The sequence below is a fragment of the Neovison vison genome, chromosome 9 (genome assembly GCF_020171115.1).
Source record: "Neovison vison isolate M4711 chromosome 9, ASM_NN_V1, whole genome shotgun sequence".
NCBI classification, from domain to species: Eukaryota; Metazoa; Chordata; class Mammalia; order Carnivora; family Mustelidae; genus Neogale; species Neogale vison.
In genome coordinates this window covers 26219522-26235272 of record NC_058099.1, presented here as the reverse complement: position 1 = coordinate 26235272, position 15751 = coordinate 26219522, and the positions used below count along the sequence as shown (strand labels likewise).

The 15751-nt window shown below is 35.1% G+C and overlaps 1 protein-coding gene across 1 annotated transcript in view; it reads left to right on the top strand.

The window, feature by feature from the left end:
- The window catches only part of TMEM38B (transmembrane protein 38B), a 55633-nt gene extending 40327 nt beyond the window's left edge, over window positions 1-15306 (top strand). The window contains exon 6 of the mRNA XM_044265206.1: window positions 13369-15306. Within this exon, the coding sequence (XP_044121141.1) occupies window positions 13369-13584 (216 nt within the window). The 3' untranslated portion in view covers window positions 13585-15306. The remainder of the gene's footprint in view (window positions 1-13368) is intronic.
- The last annotated feature ends 445 nt before the right edge of the window (window positions 15307-15751 follow it).

Below are 15751 nucleotides of genomic sequence, written 5' to 3'. Positions count from 1 at the left end.
CCAATTTTTGGTTTTGTTGTTCCTCTCAATCATACTGTTTTACATTGCTGTGTCTCACATCACAAGTTTTCACGTATGTGCTTTTACTGTCATTCAGTTTAAATTCCCTTTTTTTTTTTTTTTTTTTTTAAGATTTATCTGTTTATACGAGAGCAAGCAAGTATGGGGAGAGGTAGAGGGAGAGGGTAAGATATACTTCAGCAGATTCCTCACTGAAGAAGGAGCATGATGCAGGGCTCAATTCCAAGACCCTGAGATCATGACCTGAGCCAAAACTTATAGACACTTAACTGACTGCGTCACTCAGGCACCCCAGTTTAAATTCCTCTTAACTTACAATTAGAATTTCTTCTTTCACCAAAAATGTTTAAGAGTGTATTTTAAAATTTCAGAAATTAAAAAAAATCTTTTAAACTTTTAAAAACTTTTCTTTAACTGCATTATAGATGGTATATGTGGGTCTGTCTGTTACTGTGTTTGTTGAGACTTCATTTCCTTTCAATATTGATGAGATTTTATAATTATTTGTATATATGAAAAGTAAGTATATTCTTTATTTTGGAGGTATAAGGAGCCTGCATATATCTATACATATGCTTGTTCATTATGTTTCAAATATATAGCAACTAATATTTTTCAGTCTGATCTATTAATTTTCTTTCTTCCTGAGAGAAATGTGTTAAACTTCTTCCTCCTCCTCTTCTTGTCTCTTTCCCTCTCTCTTACCTTCCTTTCCTTTATTCCATAGCCCAAGCAAACTGAATATTCAATGATATTCAGCCCTTGTAGGGTCCTCATTTCATTCAAGGAGAACTCAGCTCTACTTTGCCAGCTTTCACAAGTCATTAATGTTTGTTAAAATCAAGTCTCAGATTAAAGAAATAGATGCCAATTAAGACTGTTGATGTAAGGAAAATCACATGGGCTTTGGAATGAGCATGTGAAATCCAGGTTTCGCAATTTTGAGCAAGTCATTTATGTTTCTTAAGCTAGAGTTATACATATTCTAAGGGATCTATGGCTTTTGGGGCAGTAACTGTACACAGTCACATTATAAATGTGATATATTATGTACCACTGGTTGATCTCAGTGTTAATTATTATAAACATTTTTTTTTAAGATTTTATTTATTTATTTGACAGAGAGAGATCACAAGTAGGCAGAGAGGCAGGCAGAGAGAGAGAGGAGGAAGCAGGCTCCCTGCTGAGTAGAGCCCGATGTGGGACTCGATCCCAGGACCCTGAGATCATGACCTGAGCCGAAGGCAGCGGCTTAACCCACTGAGCCACCCAGGCGCCCTTATTATAAACATTTTTAAGTTAAACAGGAATATATTATGGGATAGAATTCAAAAGTCACATTTTTTTTTTTAAAGATTATTTATTTATTTATTTATTTGACAGAGAGAGAGATCACAAGCAGATGGAGAGGCAGGCAGAGAGGGAGATAGAGGGAAGCAGGCTCCCTGCTGAGCAGAGAGCCTGATGCGGGACTTGATCCTAGGACCTTGAGATCATGACCTGAGCCGAAGGCAGCGGCTTAACCCACTGAGCCACCCAGGCGCCCCAAGTCACATTTTTTTTTTAAAGATTTTTTATCTGTTTGACAGATAGAGATCACAAGTAGGCAGAGATAGAGGGGGAAGCAGGCTCCCCGCTGAGCAGAGAGCCTGATGCGGGGCTGGATCCCAGGACCCTGAGATCATGACCTGAGCCGAAGGCAGAGGCTTAAATCTACTGAGCCGCCCAGGTGCCCCCCAAAGTCACATTTTTAAAGATGAGATAAATCCGACGTTTTATATTTGGCATGCCTTTGTTTTGAGCCCTGCCAGGTTCACTTTTTCTTTCACAAGAGATGATTAGAGAAATTTTGAGAGGCATGGATTATCTTTTGGCTCCTTGGTATAAGGAGTTATGGTGAAATAGTGTTATTGTGAAATAAAACACAGGGAGGCTTGAGTGGTTAAGAGTGATTAAAACTGAAAAGAGGCTGTTGGATTTTGAAATGAAGAGGTATTTGGTGACCTTGGTTAAAGCAGTTTCAGTGGACTAGTAGAGAATAGAAAAGTGATTATAATAGACTGAGGTGAATAAGAGGAATTGAAGACAAAGCATATAAACTATTTTAAAGGGATTTGGAGAGAGTATAAATAGAAGTAGCTTGGGAGAGCAGTTTGCCAATATCTGACAAAGCTGAAGAGTCACATATCTTGTGACCTGTTCATTCCTTTACTCGGTATAACCTACAGCAATAGGTCTCCCAGTGTGTGGTACAGAGCCCAACTTCATCAGTATCTCTGTTAGAAAATGTTTTAGCAAAGTAGCATTTTTTTTCTTTCAGATCCGTCTAATACCCAAGCCACCAACTCATTCTTTTGTGTACTCTGATTTCTCATCCTTATTATATGTGGTCTTTTATTCAAGGTGTCAAATATGAAAAAAATTGGGCTAAAGGATCTTATAGAGAAAATTAATCTGACTGATTGACAGTATGTTTTCCAGAAATACAAAGGATGACTTCAAAGGGCTGTTACATTTATCAAAAACTTAGGAATAAGCTCTTTAAAAAAAATTTTAAAAACCTAACTTACTAAATTTTCATACAATAAAATATACTGATTCTAAGATTACATTTTGATGAGTTTGACAAATTTATGTACATGTGTAATCATCACAATCAAGATACAGAGTATGTCCGTTACTTCAGAAAGGTCCTTGCATATTACTCCAGTAAATCCCAACTATTGCTTGTAGCTCCAGGGTACCACTTACCTGGTTTCTGTCACTATAGATTAATCTTTTTTTCAAGTTTCATATAAATGGAATCATAAACTGTGTATCTTTTGTGTCTGGCTTCTTTTGTTGGGCATAATATATTTTTTTAAGATTTTATTTAAGAGAGAGAGAGCACAAACTCAAGTAGGGAGGAGGGGCAGAGGGACAGGCAGACTCCCCACTTAGTGGGGAGCCCAACATGGGGTTTGACCCCAGGACCCTGAGATTATGACCTAGCCAAAATCAAGAGTTGGCCTTTTAACCAACTGAACCACCCAGGTGCCCGTCTTCAGCGTAATATTTTTGAGATTTGGATATTGTTGGATATTCCTTTGTATTGCTGAGTAGCATTATACACCCCAGTTTGTTTATCCAGTTATCTGTTGACAGATTTTGGATTGTTTCTAGTTTTTTATTTTTCCAATAAGGTTATTATGAATAAAGTTGCTATGAACACATGTACTTCATGTGGACATGTATTTTCATTTCTCTTGGATAAATAACTAGGAGTGGAATTACTGGGTCATATGGAAAGCATATGTTTTGTTTAATGTTTAAAGAAACTGACACACTGTTTTCCAAAATGGTTGTACCCATCAAGCATTACTACCAGCAGTGTATGAGAGTTCCAGTTGTTCTACATCCTTGCCAATATTGGTTACTGTCAGTCTTTAGCTGTTTCCAATATATGTGGTGGTATCTCCCTGTAGGTTTTTTTGTTTTTGTTTTTTTTACAGTTCTCTGATAGAAATTTGAGCATCTTTTCTTGTGCTTATTGGCCATTTATATTATTATTGTTAACCAGTGTTTGTTTAGTCTTTGCGCATTTTTGAAATTTAGATGGTTTGTCTTCTTATTGAATTGTAACAGTTCTCTGTATATTTAGGATGCCAATCCTTTATGACATACATGAATTGCAAATATTTTCCTCCTAGTTGGTAGCTTTCTTTTTCATTTCATTAAGATTGTCTTTAGAAAAGAGGTTTTTAATTTTGATGAAGTTCAACTTAGGAAATTTTCCTTTTATGGCCCTGCTTTTTGGTGTACTATGTAAGTAATTCTTCCATACCTACCCCAGGGTTGTGAGGATTTTTCACCTGTATTTTCTTCATTCAGTTTTGCCCTTATATTTAGGTATATGATCCATTTCAAATTAAGTTTTATGATTAGTTTAAGATAAGGATCAGATTTATTTTTTCCATGTGAACATGAATTTGTTCCAGGACTATTTGTTGAAAAGACTCTCTTTTCCCTCATTGAATTATCTTGGCACCTTTGTTGAATATCAGTTGCCCTTTTATGTGTGGGTCTATTTCTGGACTATATTCTGTTCCACTGATTTATATGTCTATCTTTAACCAATACCAAATTATCTTATATAACTATAATTTTATAATAAGTCTTGAAATCAAATAGTGTAAGTACTTCAAATTTATTCTTTCTCAAGATTTCTTTGTATATTTTAGGTGTTTTACATTTTCATCTAAGTGTTACGATTAGCATGTCACTTTATACAAAAAAAACCCAACAAGGCTTCTAGGATTGTGATTGGACTTGTGTTGTGTTTATAGATCCATTTGGGAAAAATAGTATCTTAAAAATATTGAACCTGCCAGTCTATCAATATGATATATTTCTCTATTTATTTAGGTCTTCTTAAATTTTTGTGTTTTCATTGTTTTACATATATTTTGTTAAACTTATCCTGAAGTAGTTAATATTTTTGGATGCCTTTATAAATAGTAATTTAAAAATGTTCAGTTTTACAGTTTACATTGTTTATATATAGATTTATGATTGATTGTTGTTTTTCTTGTATCCTGTGACCTTTCTAAATTTACGCATTAATTCTGGTATATTTTGTGTCGATTTCTTAGTATTGTCTACAAATGCAATCTTGTGTATAATTTTTTACTTTTCCTTTTTAATTGATGCTGTTTATTTCTTTCTTTCTTTTTTTTTTTTTTTAAAGATTTTATTTATTTATTTGAGAGAGAGACAGTGAGAGAGAGCATGAGCTAGGAGAAGGTCAGAGGGAGAAGCAGACTCCCCATGGAGCTGGGAGCCCGATGCGGGACTCGATCCCGGGACTCCGGGATCAGGACCTGAGCCGAAGGCAGTTGTCCAACCAACTGAGCCACCTAGGTGTCCCTGTTTATTTCTTTTTATTGCCTTATTGTCCTGGCTAGAACCTCCAGTACAATGGTGAATGGAAATGGTTAGTGAGAGTAGACATCTTTGTCTTGTTCCTAACCTTAGTGGGAAGACATTCATCATACATTAATATTGATGTGAGCTGTAAGTTCTTATCAATATACTTCATCAGGTTGAGGAAATTACTTTATATTCTTAATTTGGTGAGAATTTTTATCACGAATTGGTTTGGAATTTTGTTAAATGCTTTGTTCTGGATTGGTTGAGGTGATTATATGTTTTTTTCTCCTGTATTCTGTTAATATATTAGATGATGTTGATTTTAAAAAATGTTGTATCAACCTTTCATTTCTGTGAAAAACCCCATTTAGCTATGATGTATCCATTTTATATATTGCTAGATTCAATTTGCTGATACTTTGAAAAGACTTTTTTCCAGTGTGTTCATGAAAGATATTGGTTTGCAGATTTCTTTGTAATTTCTTTGTCTGATTTTTATATCAGCGTAACATTTGGCTTATTAAATAAGTTGAGAAGTGTTCAGTTGTCTATTCTCTGAAAGCATTTATGTAGGTTTGATACTGTTTCTTGGTTCAGTGTTTGATATAAGACTATTTTCTGTTTTATTGTGTTCACTTGGCAAGTTGTATTTTTTAAGGAATTTGCCATTTTGCTTAAATTTTTTATTTTATTGGCATGAAATTTTCCTGGCACTTCTTTGTTACCCTTTTAATGTCTGTAGAATTTGTAGTAATGTCCTTGCTTTAGTTCCTGGTATTGGTCATTTGTATCTTCTTTTTAAATCAGTCCTACTAAGTGTTCATCAATTTCATTGTTTGTTGGAAAGACCCAGCCTTTGGTGTCATTGTTTTCTGTTTGATATTTCACAATTTCAGGTCTATAGTATGTCCTTCCTTTTACTTACTCTGGGCTTTCTTTATTCTTTTTCTATAAACAAAAGGTTGATAAGTTTGACTCCAACACTTTTTGAAAAAGTTGCATGGAAGAAAGCACCATGGACAAAGTAAAAAATACAGCTGTCAAATTGTGATGGAAGTACTTGTGACATATATCACAGAGGCTTATCTATGTAATAATAACAACTTCTTAAAAATTAAGGGATACATGGCCAAAAACCTGATAGAAGGATTAAAAGGAAGCTGTCAACAGACAATTCACACAGAGAAGATATGATATCTTTCAAACATGTGAAAAGATATGCAACACTCATCATTTGAGAAATTAATTAAAATAACACTCAGATATCATTTCTCATTTATCTGGCTGGCAAAATTTAAAAAGTCTGGCTCTGTGTTCTATCTGTAATGCTATGGAGAATCAGGTACTTTTGGAATTTTTCACTTTCAGTGTTTTTGGATATTCTTTCATGTTTGTTTTTCTCTTCACTTTTTTTCCAGCTATTTTTGCATATCAGTATGAAATTTAATAGCAATTTGTCTTGGGATGCCTGGGTGACTTAGTGGGTTGGGGCCTCTGCCTTCAGCTCAGGTCATGATCCCAGGGTCCTGGGATGGAGCCCCACATCGGGCTCTCTGCTCAGCGGGGAGCCTGCTTCCTCCTCTCTTTCTGCCTGCCTCTCTGCCTATTTGTGATCTCTGTCTGTCAAATAAATAAATAAATAAATTTCTAAAAAAATAGTAATTTGTCTTAACTCTATAAAAAACTTGTTGGCATTTTTTAAATTGAGATTGTATTTAATTTATAAATTAAGGCAGTTATATTACATAGAGAGAGAAACAGAGTGAGACGAATGAGGACAGAGCTATGAGATTCTTTAATACTTCGAGAAGGAAGATTCAGAATGGGAAACCGGAAAGAAGTTGTTAGACAAGGGGAAAACCAAGATACAGTTTTAGGAATAATAGACTCTAGTGAGTTGTGTTGAATGCTGTTGAGAGGTGTATTCAGATAGTATGTTAATGAAAACATGAATGAGGGACAGTGTTATTAGGCCCTTTGAGGGATACATATGGGCATATCAACTTGGAATAAGACCCAGACTCTATCCTTAAGCTATTATGAAGAGAAATATGAGACACACACACTCTACTTTTATTTTTTTAAAAGATTTTATTTATTTATTTGACAGAGATCACAAGTAGGCAGAGAGGCAGTCAGAAAGAGAGAAGGGAAGCAGGCTCCCTGCCAAGCAGAGACCTGGATCCGGGGCTTGATCCCAGGGCCCTGAGATCATGACCTGAGCCAAAGGCAGAGGCTTAACCCACTGAGCCACTCAGGCGCCCCTACATTGTACTTTTAAACTTTGAGGATAGGGATCACATTTGTTTCATTTATCACTGTATTCCTGGCAGTTTGTTTAGTATTTTAGTAGATTTTACTTATTTATTTATTTATTTAAATTATTTTTTAAAATTAATTTATCTATTTATTTGACAGAGACACAAGTAGGCAGAAAGGTAGGCAGAGAGAGAGAGGAGGAAGCAGGCTCCCTGCTGACCAGAGAGCCCAATGCGGGGCTCCATCCCAGGACCCTAAGATCATGAACTGAGCTGAAGACAGAGGCTTAACCCACTGAGCCACCCAGGTGCCCCAAGTAGATTTCAAATATATATTTGAGTGACTGATAAATGGTCAAAAGCTTCTTTTAGAGGTCTCTCTGTATTGAATTCTTCCATACTTATCTAAGATTGTACTACCAGAAATGAACAATTTATTTACCCAGTTTATTGAAAAGGACATTTACAAAAATTGAAATCTTAAATTGTTAATTTACATCATCAGGTTAAAAATTACTGATGCCTAAGTGAATGACATCACCAATGAAGAAAGCATAGATGACCAGAAAACATGGTTGAATATGCCACTTGCCATTGGGAGTTCATTCAAGGGCAAGGAGACTTTTATTGGAGGTTGTTCAGGGCTTAATGGAGTAGACATAGGAGTTGCCCTGCAAATAATTGGATCTGGGGACTCAGAGACAAGAAGAAGTATGTTCTGGGTGAAGAGAGAGTAATAGTGCAAATTTTGCTTATATAGATTCATTCAGTTCATGTGAGGTAGAAATTAGGTTTATTCATTGTACTCTGTGCTAGGCTCTGTAGAGGATCTAGAAGTACATTAAGTACTGTTTGTGTCCTTAAAGAACTTAGACTGTATGTCACATTTTTCTGGGCATCTTTGAAATTCTGTAACATGAGATATTACATAAAGAATGTGGAAGAGCTTTTAATAGTTTTTTTTTTTTTAACTTGAATTAGTTTATATTTTAGGATATGTTGTATATATGAGATTGTCTTTAGGGTTTCTACTTTCTTTTCCTTCTTTCCCTTTTTAAGCAATAGACTGGGAAATCAAATGCTATTTAATTTAGGGATTATGCTTTTTCTGTTAATAGTTTGCTAAATAAGGAGACAGTTTTATATTTTATTTGTAAAAGAATAAAGGTTCATTCCATTTGTTACCATTATATTTGTGTCACCTTGCTGAATCAAGACCTGATAAGAAGCTGAATTCACAGAAGTTTGTCCTTGAACCTCATAAGTCTATCTCAGCGGTAATTTCTGATGCCAGCAATTCTTCTCAGCTGAGTGATGAGTCTACTGGGAGGGGAGATTCTATTAAAACACTCGACTTTGAAAAATACCGTAGTTCATGTTCTCAGGAAATACTTTAGATCCTGGCAGTCTTCTCTTTTAGTGTTTGTAAAAAGACTTTGCTGTTTTCCTGACAGTGGACAGTGGTTTTTTGGAATTTTTTTATTTGTTATTGGCAGTCCATGAAGTCAAGCTATGACCAAGGTTATCATGCTAGTATACCTTATTGTAATTATTCTAAAGAATAATTTAATATAAAGAAGTTCTTCTTAGATCTTACCCAATAATGACATAAATTTGTAGATGATATTTGGACTCTTTTTTTTTTTTTAAGATTTTATTTATGTATTTGGCAGAGAGAGAGAGAGAGACACAGAGAGGGAACATAGGCAGGGGGAGTAGGAGAGGGAGAAGCAGGTTTCCTGCTGAGCAAGGAACCCATGCTGGGCTCAGTCTCAGGATCCTGGGATCATGACCTGAGCGGAAGGCAGATGCTTAACAACTAAGCCTGAGCCACCAGGCACCCCTATTTAGATTCTTCTTTCTCTCTCCAGGTGACCACATTCATATTCATGCCCTTACCTTTTACTTATCTGGAAATGACTTCCAATCTGTATCTCATACTTAAATATTTGTGACCAGATCTCCATCACTGCATTTATTCTTTTATGTTCTGTAATTACTGGTTTACTCTGTCTCTGACCAGCCTCTGACTACTGTGTAAGGGCTTTCAGGGCAGGGACTACATTCAGTCTTTTTCTGGCAGCCAGGTATAATGAACAAGCAGATTATTTTAATCCTGTCAGTAGTTGCTTTTAGGTTTTGTTCATGCTGTTCTGTTTTGGGTTTGCCCTTCTAGATTGTGACCCTTTTGGGGTCTCAGTTTAAACTTGAGGTATATCCCTAGGCAGTTCCACTTTGGCTGGTCTTGAACTCCAACCTTAAGCTGGCTGCTGAAGTGTCTGATCTACTTTAAGGCTTCCATATGTTGCTGTCTGCTGGGTTTTTGAAATCTTTCCGTGTTTGCGTAGTTTAGGATTGGTGAACTTCTCCAGGGCAAGTTATGTGTGGATCTTTGGGCTTTTTTGTGGTTCTCTTCTCTTTGAGCTGTATTGCCCTCAAGTCCCAGATGCTTTGGCCTCCTCACACTGCGGCCTTTGTCTCCTTAGCCCATTTTGGACTTGGGTTTGCTGTGAATTGACACATATCATTAAAAAGAAAAAAGGTTGAATGTGGACCTCATCTTACTCAATTAACTTTCTCTTAGGGGGAATCATAGCCCTATTAGGTTTGACCTGATTTGTTATTCTCCACTGCCTTTTTAATGGTTGTTTTGTGTATTTGTTTTCTATATTGATTTTGGTGAGAGACTGGGTTTGTTTGATAGAAGGCATTTTTTAAAGTGATGGCTGGCTTGGGCCCCATGAGCATGCATCTTTTAAAAAGTTTGTTATTTTGTTTTTATTGAGAGCAAAGTTACAAAACAAAATGAACTATTCATAGTATACAATTCTGTGACATTTTGTACATCCACAATGTTGTGTGTTGTGCATTTTTAATTTATCTAAATGATAGTACATTATAGCTCTTGTTCTTTGTCTCATTTTCACTTAACAGTATTTTTAAGAATTTTTCTGTATTACTTTTCTATGTATTTCTTTTAACAGTTGCACAGTATACATTTCACTTACGTGTTCTTGGTGGACACCTGTCTCCCAATTCCTCACTACTAGACAGTATTGCAGTTAGTAAGAACTTTATTCTTTTTTTTTTTTTTAAGATTTTATTTATTTATTTGAGAGAGACACAGTGAAAGAGGGAACATAAGTAGGGGGAGTGGGAGAGGAAGAAGCAGGCTTGCCACTGAGCAGGGAGCCCAATGTGTGACTAGATCCCAGTACCCTGGGATCTTGACCTGAGCGGAAGGCAGATGCTTAATGACTAAGCAACCCAGGGGCCTCAGTAAGAACTTTGTTCTTGATTCCATTTTCCTCAACCAAATGGATTCGGTAGGGTCCTCTTGTGGAGATTTGATTCCAAAAATTTCTAATTTGATTCATTATCTTAGATTTGCTGGAGGAATTGTCTTTTGGAAATTCTTGGGCTTTTCGGAACCATTCTAGTCTTTAACCTTCTCCCCTCAGATCCATTTTGGTACCAGTCTAATTTTTTGAGTAAATCTGAACATCTCTAAACACTGTGCATTTTGCCAGATAAAGAATTGGTCGCACTGGGCACCTAGGTGGCTCAGTGGGTTAAGCCTCTGCCTTCAGCATGGTCATGCCTTCAGGTCATGGTCTCAGGGTCCTGGGATCGAGGCCCACACTGGGCTCTCTGCTGGAGGGGAGCCTGCTTCCTCCTCTCTCTCTGCCTGCCTCTCTGCCTACTTGTGATCTTTCTCTCTCTGTCAAATAAATAAATAAAGTTGTTAGAAAAAAAAAATTGGTAGCACTTTATGTTCCATCCTCTTATGTCTTCATGCTTTGTATATACATGTGGAAAATATTGGATGATTAGAGACTTTCTACTCTCCCTCCTAAGGGTAGTATTCTACAATTTACTGAAAGTCTGTGACCTTAAATAATGATAGAATGCATTGTATTTAGTGATTGAGCTCAAAATCTGGGTGTTCCAAACTGCTTTACTGCTTATTAGTTCTATGACTTTGGGCAAGTTACTGAACCTATCAGCCTTGGTTCACATCTCTATGCTGAGAGTAATAGTAGAATAATTGTTGGGTTAAGTTTAAAGAGGATAAGATCATATAGAGGATAGATCATATAGAACACTTATCAAAGTTCTGGCACATGTTAAGAGCATAGTAGTGGTTGCTGTTATTGGTTGTTTTGTATAGACTGTAGATGTTATTTTATCTTCCTGTTTCCTTTGAATGCTAAATGTATTTTTGTGGTTATACTGCTCATTTGGCACCCCAAAATATGGTACCTTTTATTATTATTATTAATGAGTTATATTCTTTTGCTTTGGTTAAGTATAACCAAATCTCTGTAGAGAACAGAGATTTTCTAGAATCTAGCTGAGTTTGTTTCTCCAAAAGATTAAAGAATGTATTTTCTCTAAGAAATAAATCCATGCATATATAGTCAATTAATTTGTGACAAATGGGTCAAGAATACATCATGGAGGAAGGATGGTTTCTTCAATAAATGGTGCTGGGAAAACTGGAGAGCCACATACAAAGGGATGAAATTGGACTACTGTCTTACATCATACACAAAAATTAACTCAAAATGGATTGAAGAACCAAAACCATAAAACTCCTAGAAGAAAGTATAGGTGGTAAGCTCCTTGACATCAGTCTTGGCTATTTCTTGGATCTGATGCCTAAAGCAAAGACATCAAAAGCAAAAATAAACAAGTGGAACTACATTAAGCTAAAAAAAACTGCACAGCAAATTAAAAAAAAAATAACTGTACTGCAAAGGAAAGGAAACTGTTAGCAATATGAAAGGGCAACCTATTGAATGGGAGAAAATATTAGCAAATCATATATCTGATAAGTGGTTAATATCCAGAATACATAAAGAACTTATACAACTGAATAGCAAAAGAACAAACAATCCTATTAAAAAATGGATAGCTCTGAGTGGATATTTTTCCAAAGACATACAGATGGCCAATAGGTATGTGAAAAGATGCTCACCATCACCGATAATGAGGAAATGCAAATCAAAATCACAAAGAGACATCACCTCACACCTGTCAGAATGGCTGTTATCAAAAAGACAAGAAGTAGCAGTGTTGATGAGGATGTGGAAAAAAGGGAACCCTTGTGCACTGTGAGTGAGAGTATTAAGTTGGTGCTACTGCTGTGTGAAACAGTATGGAAGTTTCTAAAAAAAAATTAATAGAACGGGCACCTGGGTGGCTCAGTGGGTTAAAGCCTCTGCTTTCGGCTCAGGTCATGATCCCAGGGTCCTGGGATCGAGCCCTGCATTGGGCTCTCTGCTGAGCAGGGAGCCTGCTTCCTCCTCTCTCTCTGCCTGCCTCTCTGCCTACTTGTGATCTCTATCTGTCAAATAAATAAATAAAATCTTAAAAAAAAATTAATAGAACTACCATATGATCTAGCAGTTCCATTATGGATATTTGAAGAAAATGAAGACATTAATTCAAAAAGATGGATGCACCCCCCATGTTCATTGCAGTATTATTTATATTAGCCAGGATAATAGAAACAACCTGTCAGTTGATGGATGAAGAAGATGTAATTTATATGTGTGTGTGTATATATATACATATCTATACAATGGAATATTCAGCAATAAAAAGAATGAAATCTTGCCATTTGCAACAACATGGATGGATCTTGAGGACATTAAGCTAAGTGAAATTAGAGAACAGCAAATACTACATGATTTCACTTATATGTGAAATCTAAAAAAACAAAACAAATGAACAAACAAGACAAAACTAAATATAAGAAATAGATTGGTGGCTGCCAATCTATTGGAGGCAGAGGGTTGGGGAAGTGAAATGGATTAAGGGACTCAAAAAGTACAAATGTCTGGTTGTAAGTCATGGGGATGTAATGTGCAGCCTAGTGACTATAGTTAATAATAGTGTATCACATATTTGAAAGCTGCTAAAAGTTCTCATCACACAAAAAATATGTAACTGTATGGTGACCTACTGTGGTGATCACTTTGCAATATATACAAATATTGAATCATGTTTTACACCTGGAACTATGTCAATTATACTCAATAAAAATTTTTTTAAAGAGTAAAAAATAAGAATGTGTTTTTAATCTTTCTCTCTTTTTAAATTTACATTCTCTTCTCAGTTTTGAGAAGTAGAAAACATTTGTATTTCAATTCAAAATTGAACTTTTTTTTTCCAGATAACCATGATGATTACAGAGAATGGTACTGTGCCTTTTGCTTCTTTCGAGGATACAGTGAGTCGGATGCTGTTTGGCTGGCAGCAGCAATTTTCATCATGTGAAAAGAAAAGTGAAACAAAATCATCTTTTAATGGTACTGGCTCATCGACCTCAAAACCTATAGCTGATGCTTCAGATACTGTTAAAAAGAAACATACTAAGAAGACTGAGTAAATTTATTTTATGAGCTCTAAAGGCAGAAATTTTTTTTTCTTACCTACCTGTCTGATTGTGATAAAATTTCTATGTAAATGATGTGAAATAAAGATTATATATAAGGAATGGAGGTGACAAAAAGAAAGAACTTCTTTCTGTTTGAGGGAGATTGTCTCTTTCTGGATTGTAATTCGTTAGTGTTATGAGTATATCATGTGAAATTGTTTTCCTAAGTTATATATAAAAGATTCTGTTGTGATGATTTTAATAGTTTTATATTGATAAAGGGGACTAGATTTTTTTCCCTAATGTTAGAAAAAGTAAACTTACTATCATTGCAAAATAGTAAAAATTAAAGCCTTTGTTTTATTTAGGTATCTTCATACACATTTTTAATTGAATCTATCTGAGCTTTAGTTCAGCAAAATTAAACTTACACTTAATATTACTATTATAATTCCTAGATATGGAATACAATTTCTATTTAACTTTGAGAACTGGGAAAAGTAAACCTTACCTAAACCACTTTATATTAGGAATGAAAATAAATGACTAGTTTTTATTTCAGATATAAACATTGTAATTTTTAGCCCATATAAAGTGGAAAATATTTGAAATTTATTTAATTTTTTAAACAGTAGTATTTTTCAGCAAGAACAGAGTATTGGTATGAGTCTCAATCTGAAGTCTGTTTCATGCCCTTGTTTATAGTGTTCCTCTTTCTCCAGAGAAAATCAGGGGTACAATTTTTAATAAATTACTAAGCCCATGTTTTGCTTTGTAAGTTTCATTTTAGGAGCTTATTTTTTTCTCTCTTAAAACACATTCATTTTAACTGTGAAAGAAATTATTGCCAGCATTTTACATATTCTTAACTTTTTTTCTTTTCTTAGCTGGTCTGGATACATTGATGGTAGTATCTTTAATGATTCAGCATTTCAGTTTAAAACTTTTCCCTTATGTCTCCTTTCTAATGGGTACTTTTCAGTTTTCTAGTTGGATGTCTCTTACTAATTTGCATATGTTTGTTATATTTTAATCTACATGTACGTATATTATTTTATTTTAAATTGAAACTAATTACCCTTATGTGGAAATGCTCAGTTCTAATGAGAATTGTCCTTGAGCATTTGATATTAACCAGCTAACCAAGAAGAAACATAAACTAAAACCTCATATGAAGAATGATGTTAAGTCTGTCCTTACTGGCAAAAAAAAAAGAAGAAAGGGTCCTAAGTAATGTTAAACTGTCTTGCTTTATTTCATAGCTTAAAAATCTAGTTACAGTTTTAAAACACTGAGAAAAACACGTTTTTTTTTCAACCAAGACAATGACTCTACCTGCAAAGAGTTAGTATGTACATAAAGTCATTTGGGGATGGCATAGAAGTACTTAAATCATACTCAAGTTAGAAATTTTTAAAAAAATGTTTTTTAATATAAACACCAGCAGGGTACTATGCTTTTACTTGTTAAATCAAAAAGATTTTTTAGGGGGAGGACCTTTGATAGCCTTGGGATGCTAAGAAGTTTATTTTCAGTATTGTATCAGAAAGCATTAAATATTTGGGTTTTGTATTATATTTGATACTCTCGTAGTTAAAAACTTTTCAGAATTAACATGGTACTAATTATTGAATTAGCTTTGAAGTGTGGGTTTAACTATAGTTGAAATGGTAGGAGTGTTGTTTTACACTTGTATTAAAGACAAATTTATTAAAATAAGTTATTTAGCACCAATGGAGTATTACATTATTTTTATTTTTTTGTTTTATATTTTTCTTGAGTTAGGAGTTCAGAACTCCTCTGGCATTTTGACTGATATACAGCATATATCCATTGATTACTGTCTAAATGGAATATTGGCACAAACTATTAATTTAGATGTGCATCCTGGAACTTTTAATTCAAGGTTCTTAGAAAAAAGCTACTGGAGAACATGGCTTAGACTTGAAACCCTCCCACTCCAAATCTACTCATGTTACCTAGACTAGAGAATTCACTAGGTTTGCAAAGCAAATTCTTTCCCAACATGTAGCATGTGTGAGGCCTATGGGCCTGTTTCATATGGCCAGTCCTAGGTAGCAGTGAGAAAGTCAAGACCTGGTAGTTCTCTTTAAGTAACAGGAGACAAGATGCTGGTAAGAACATGGGCTGGCTTAGCTCAGTGGTTTCACCTTCTAGT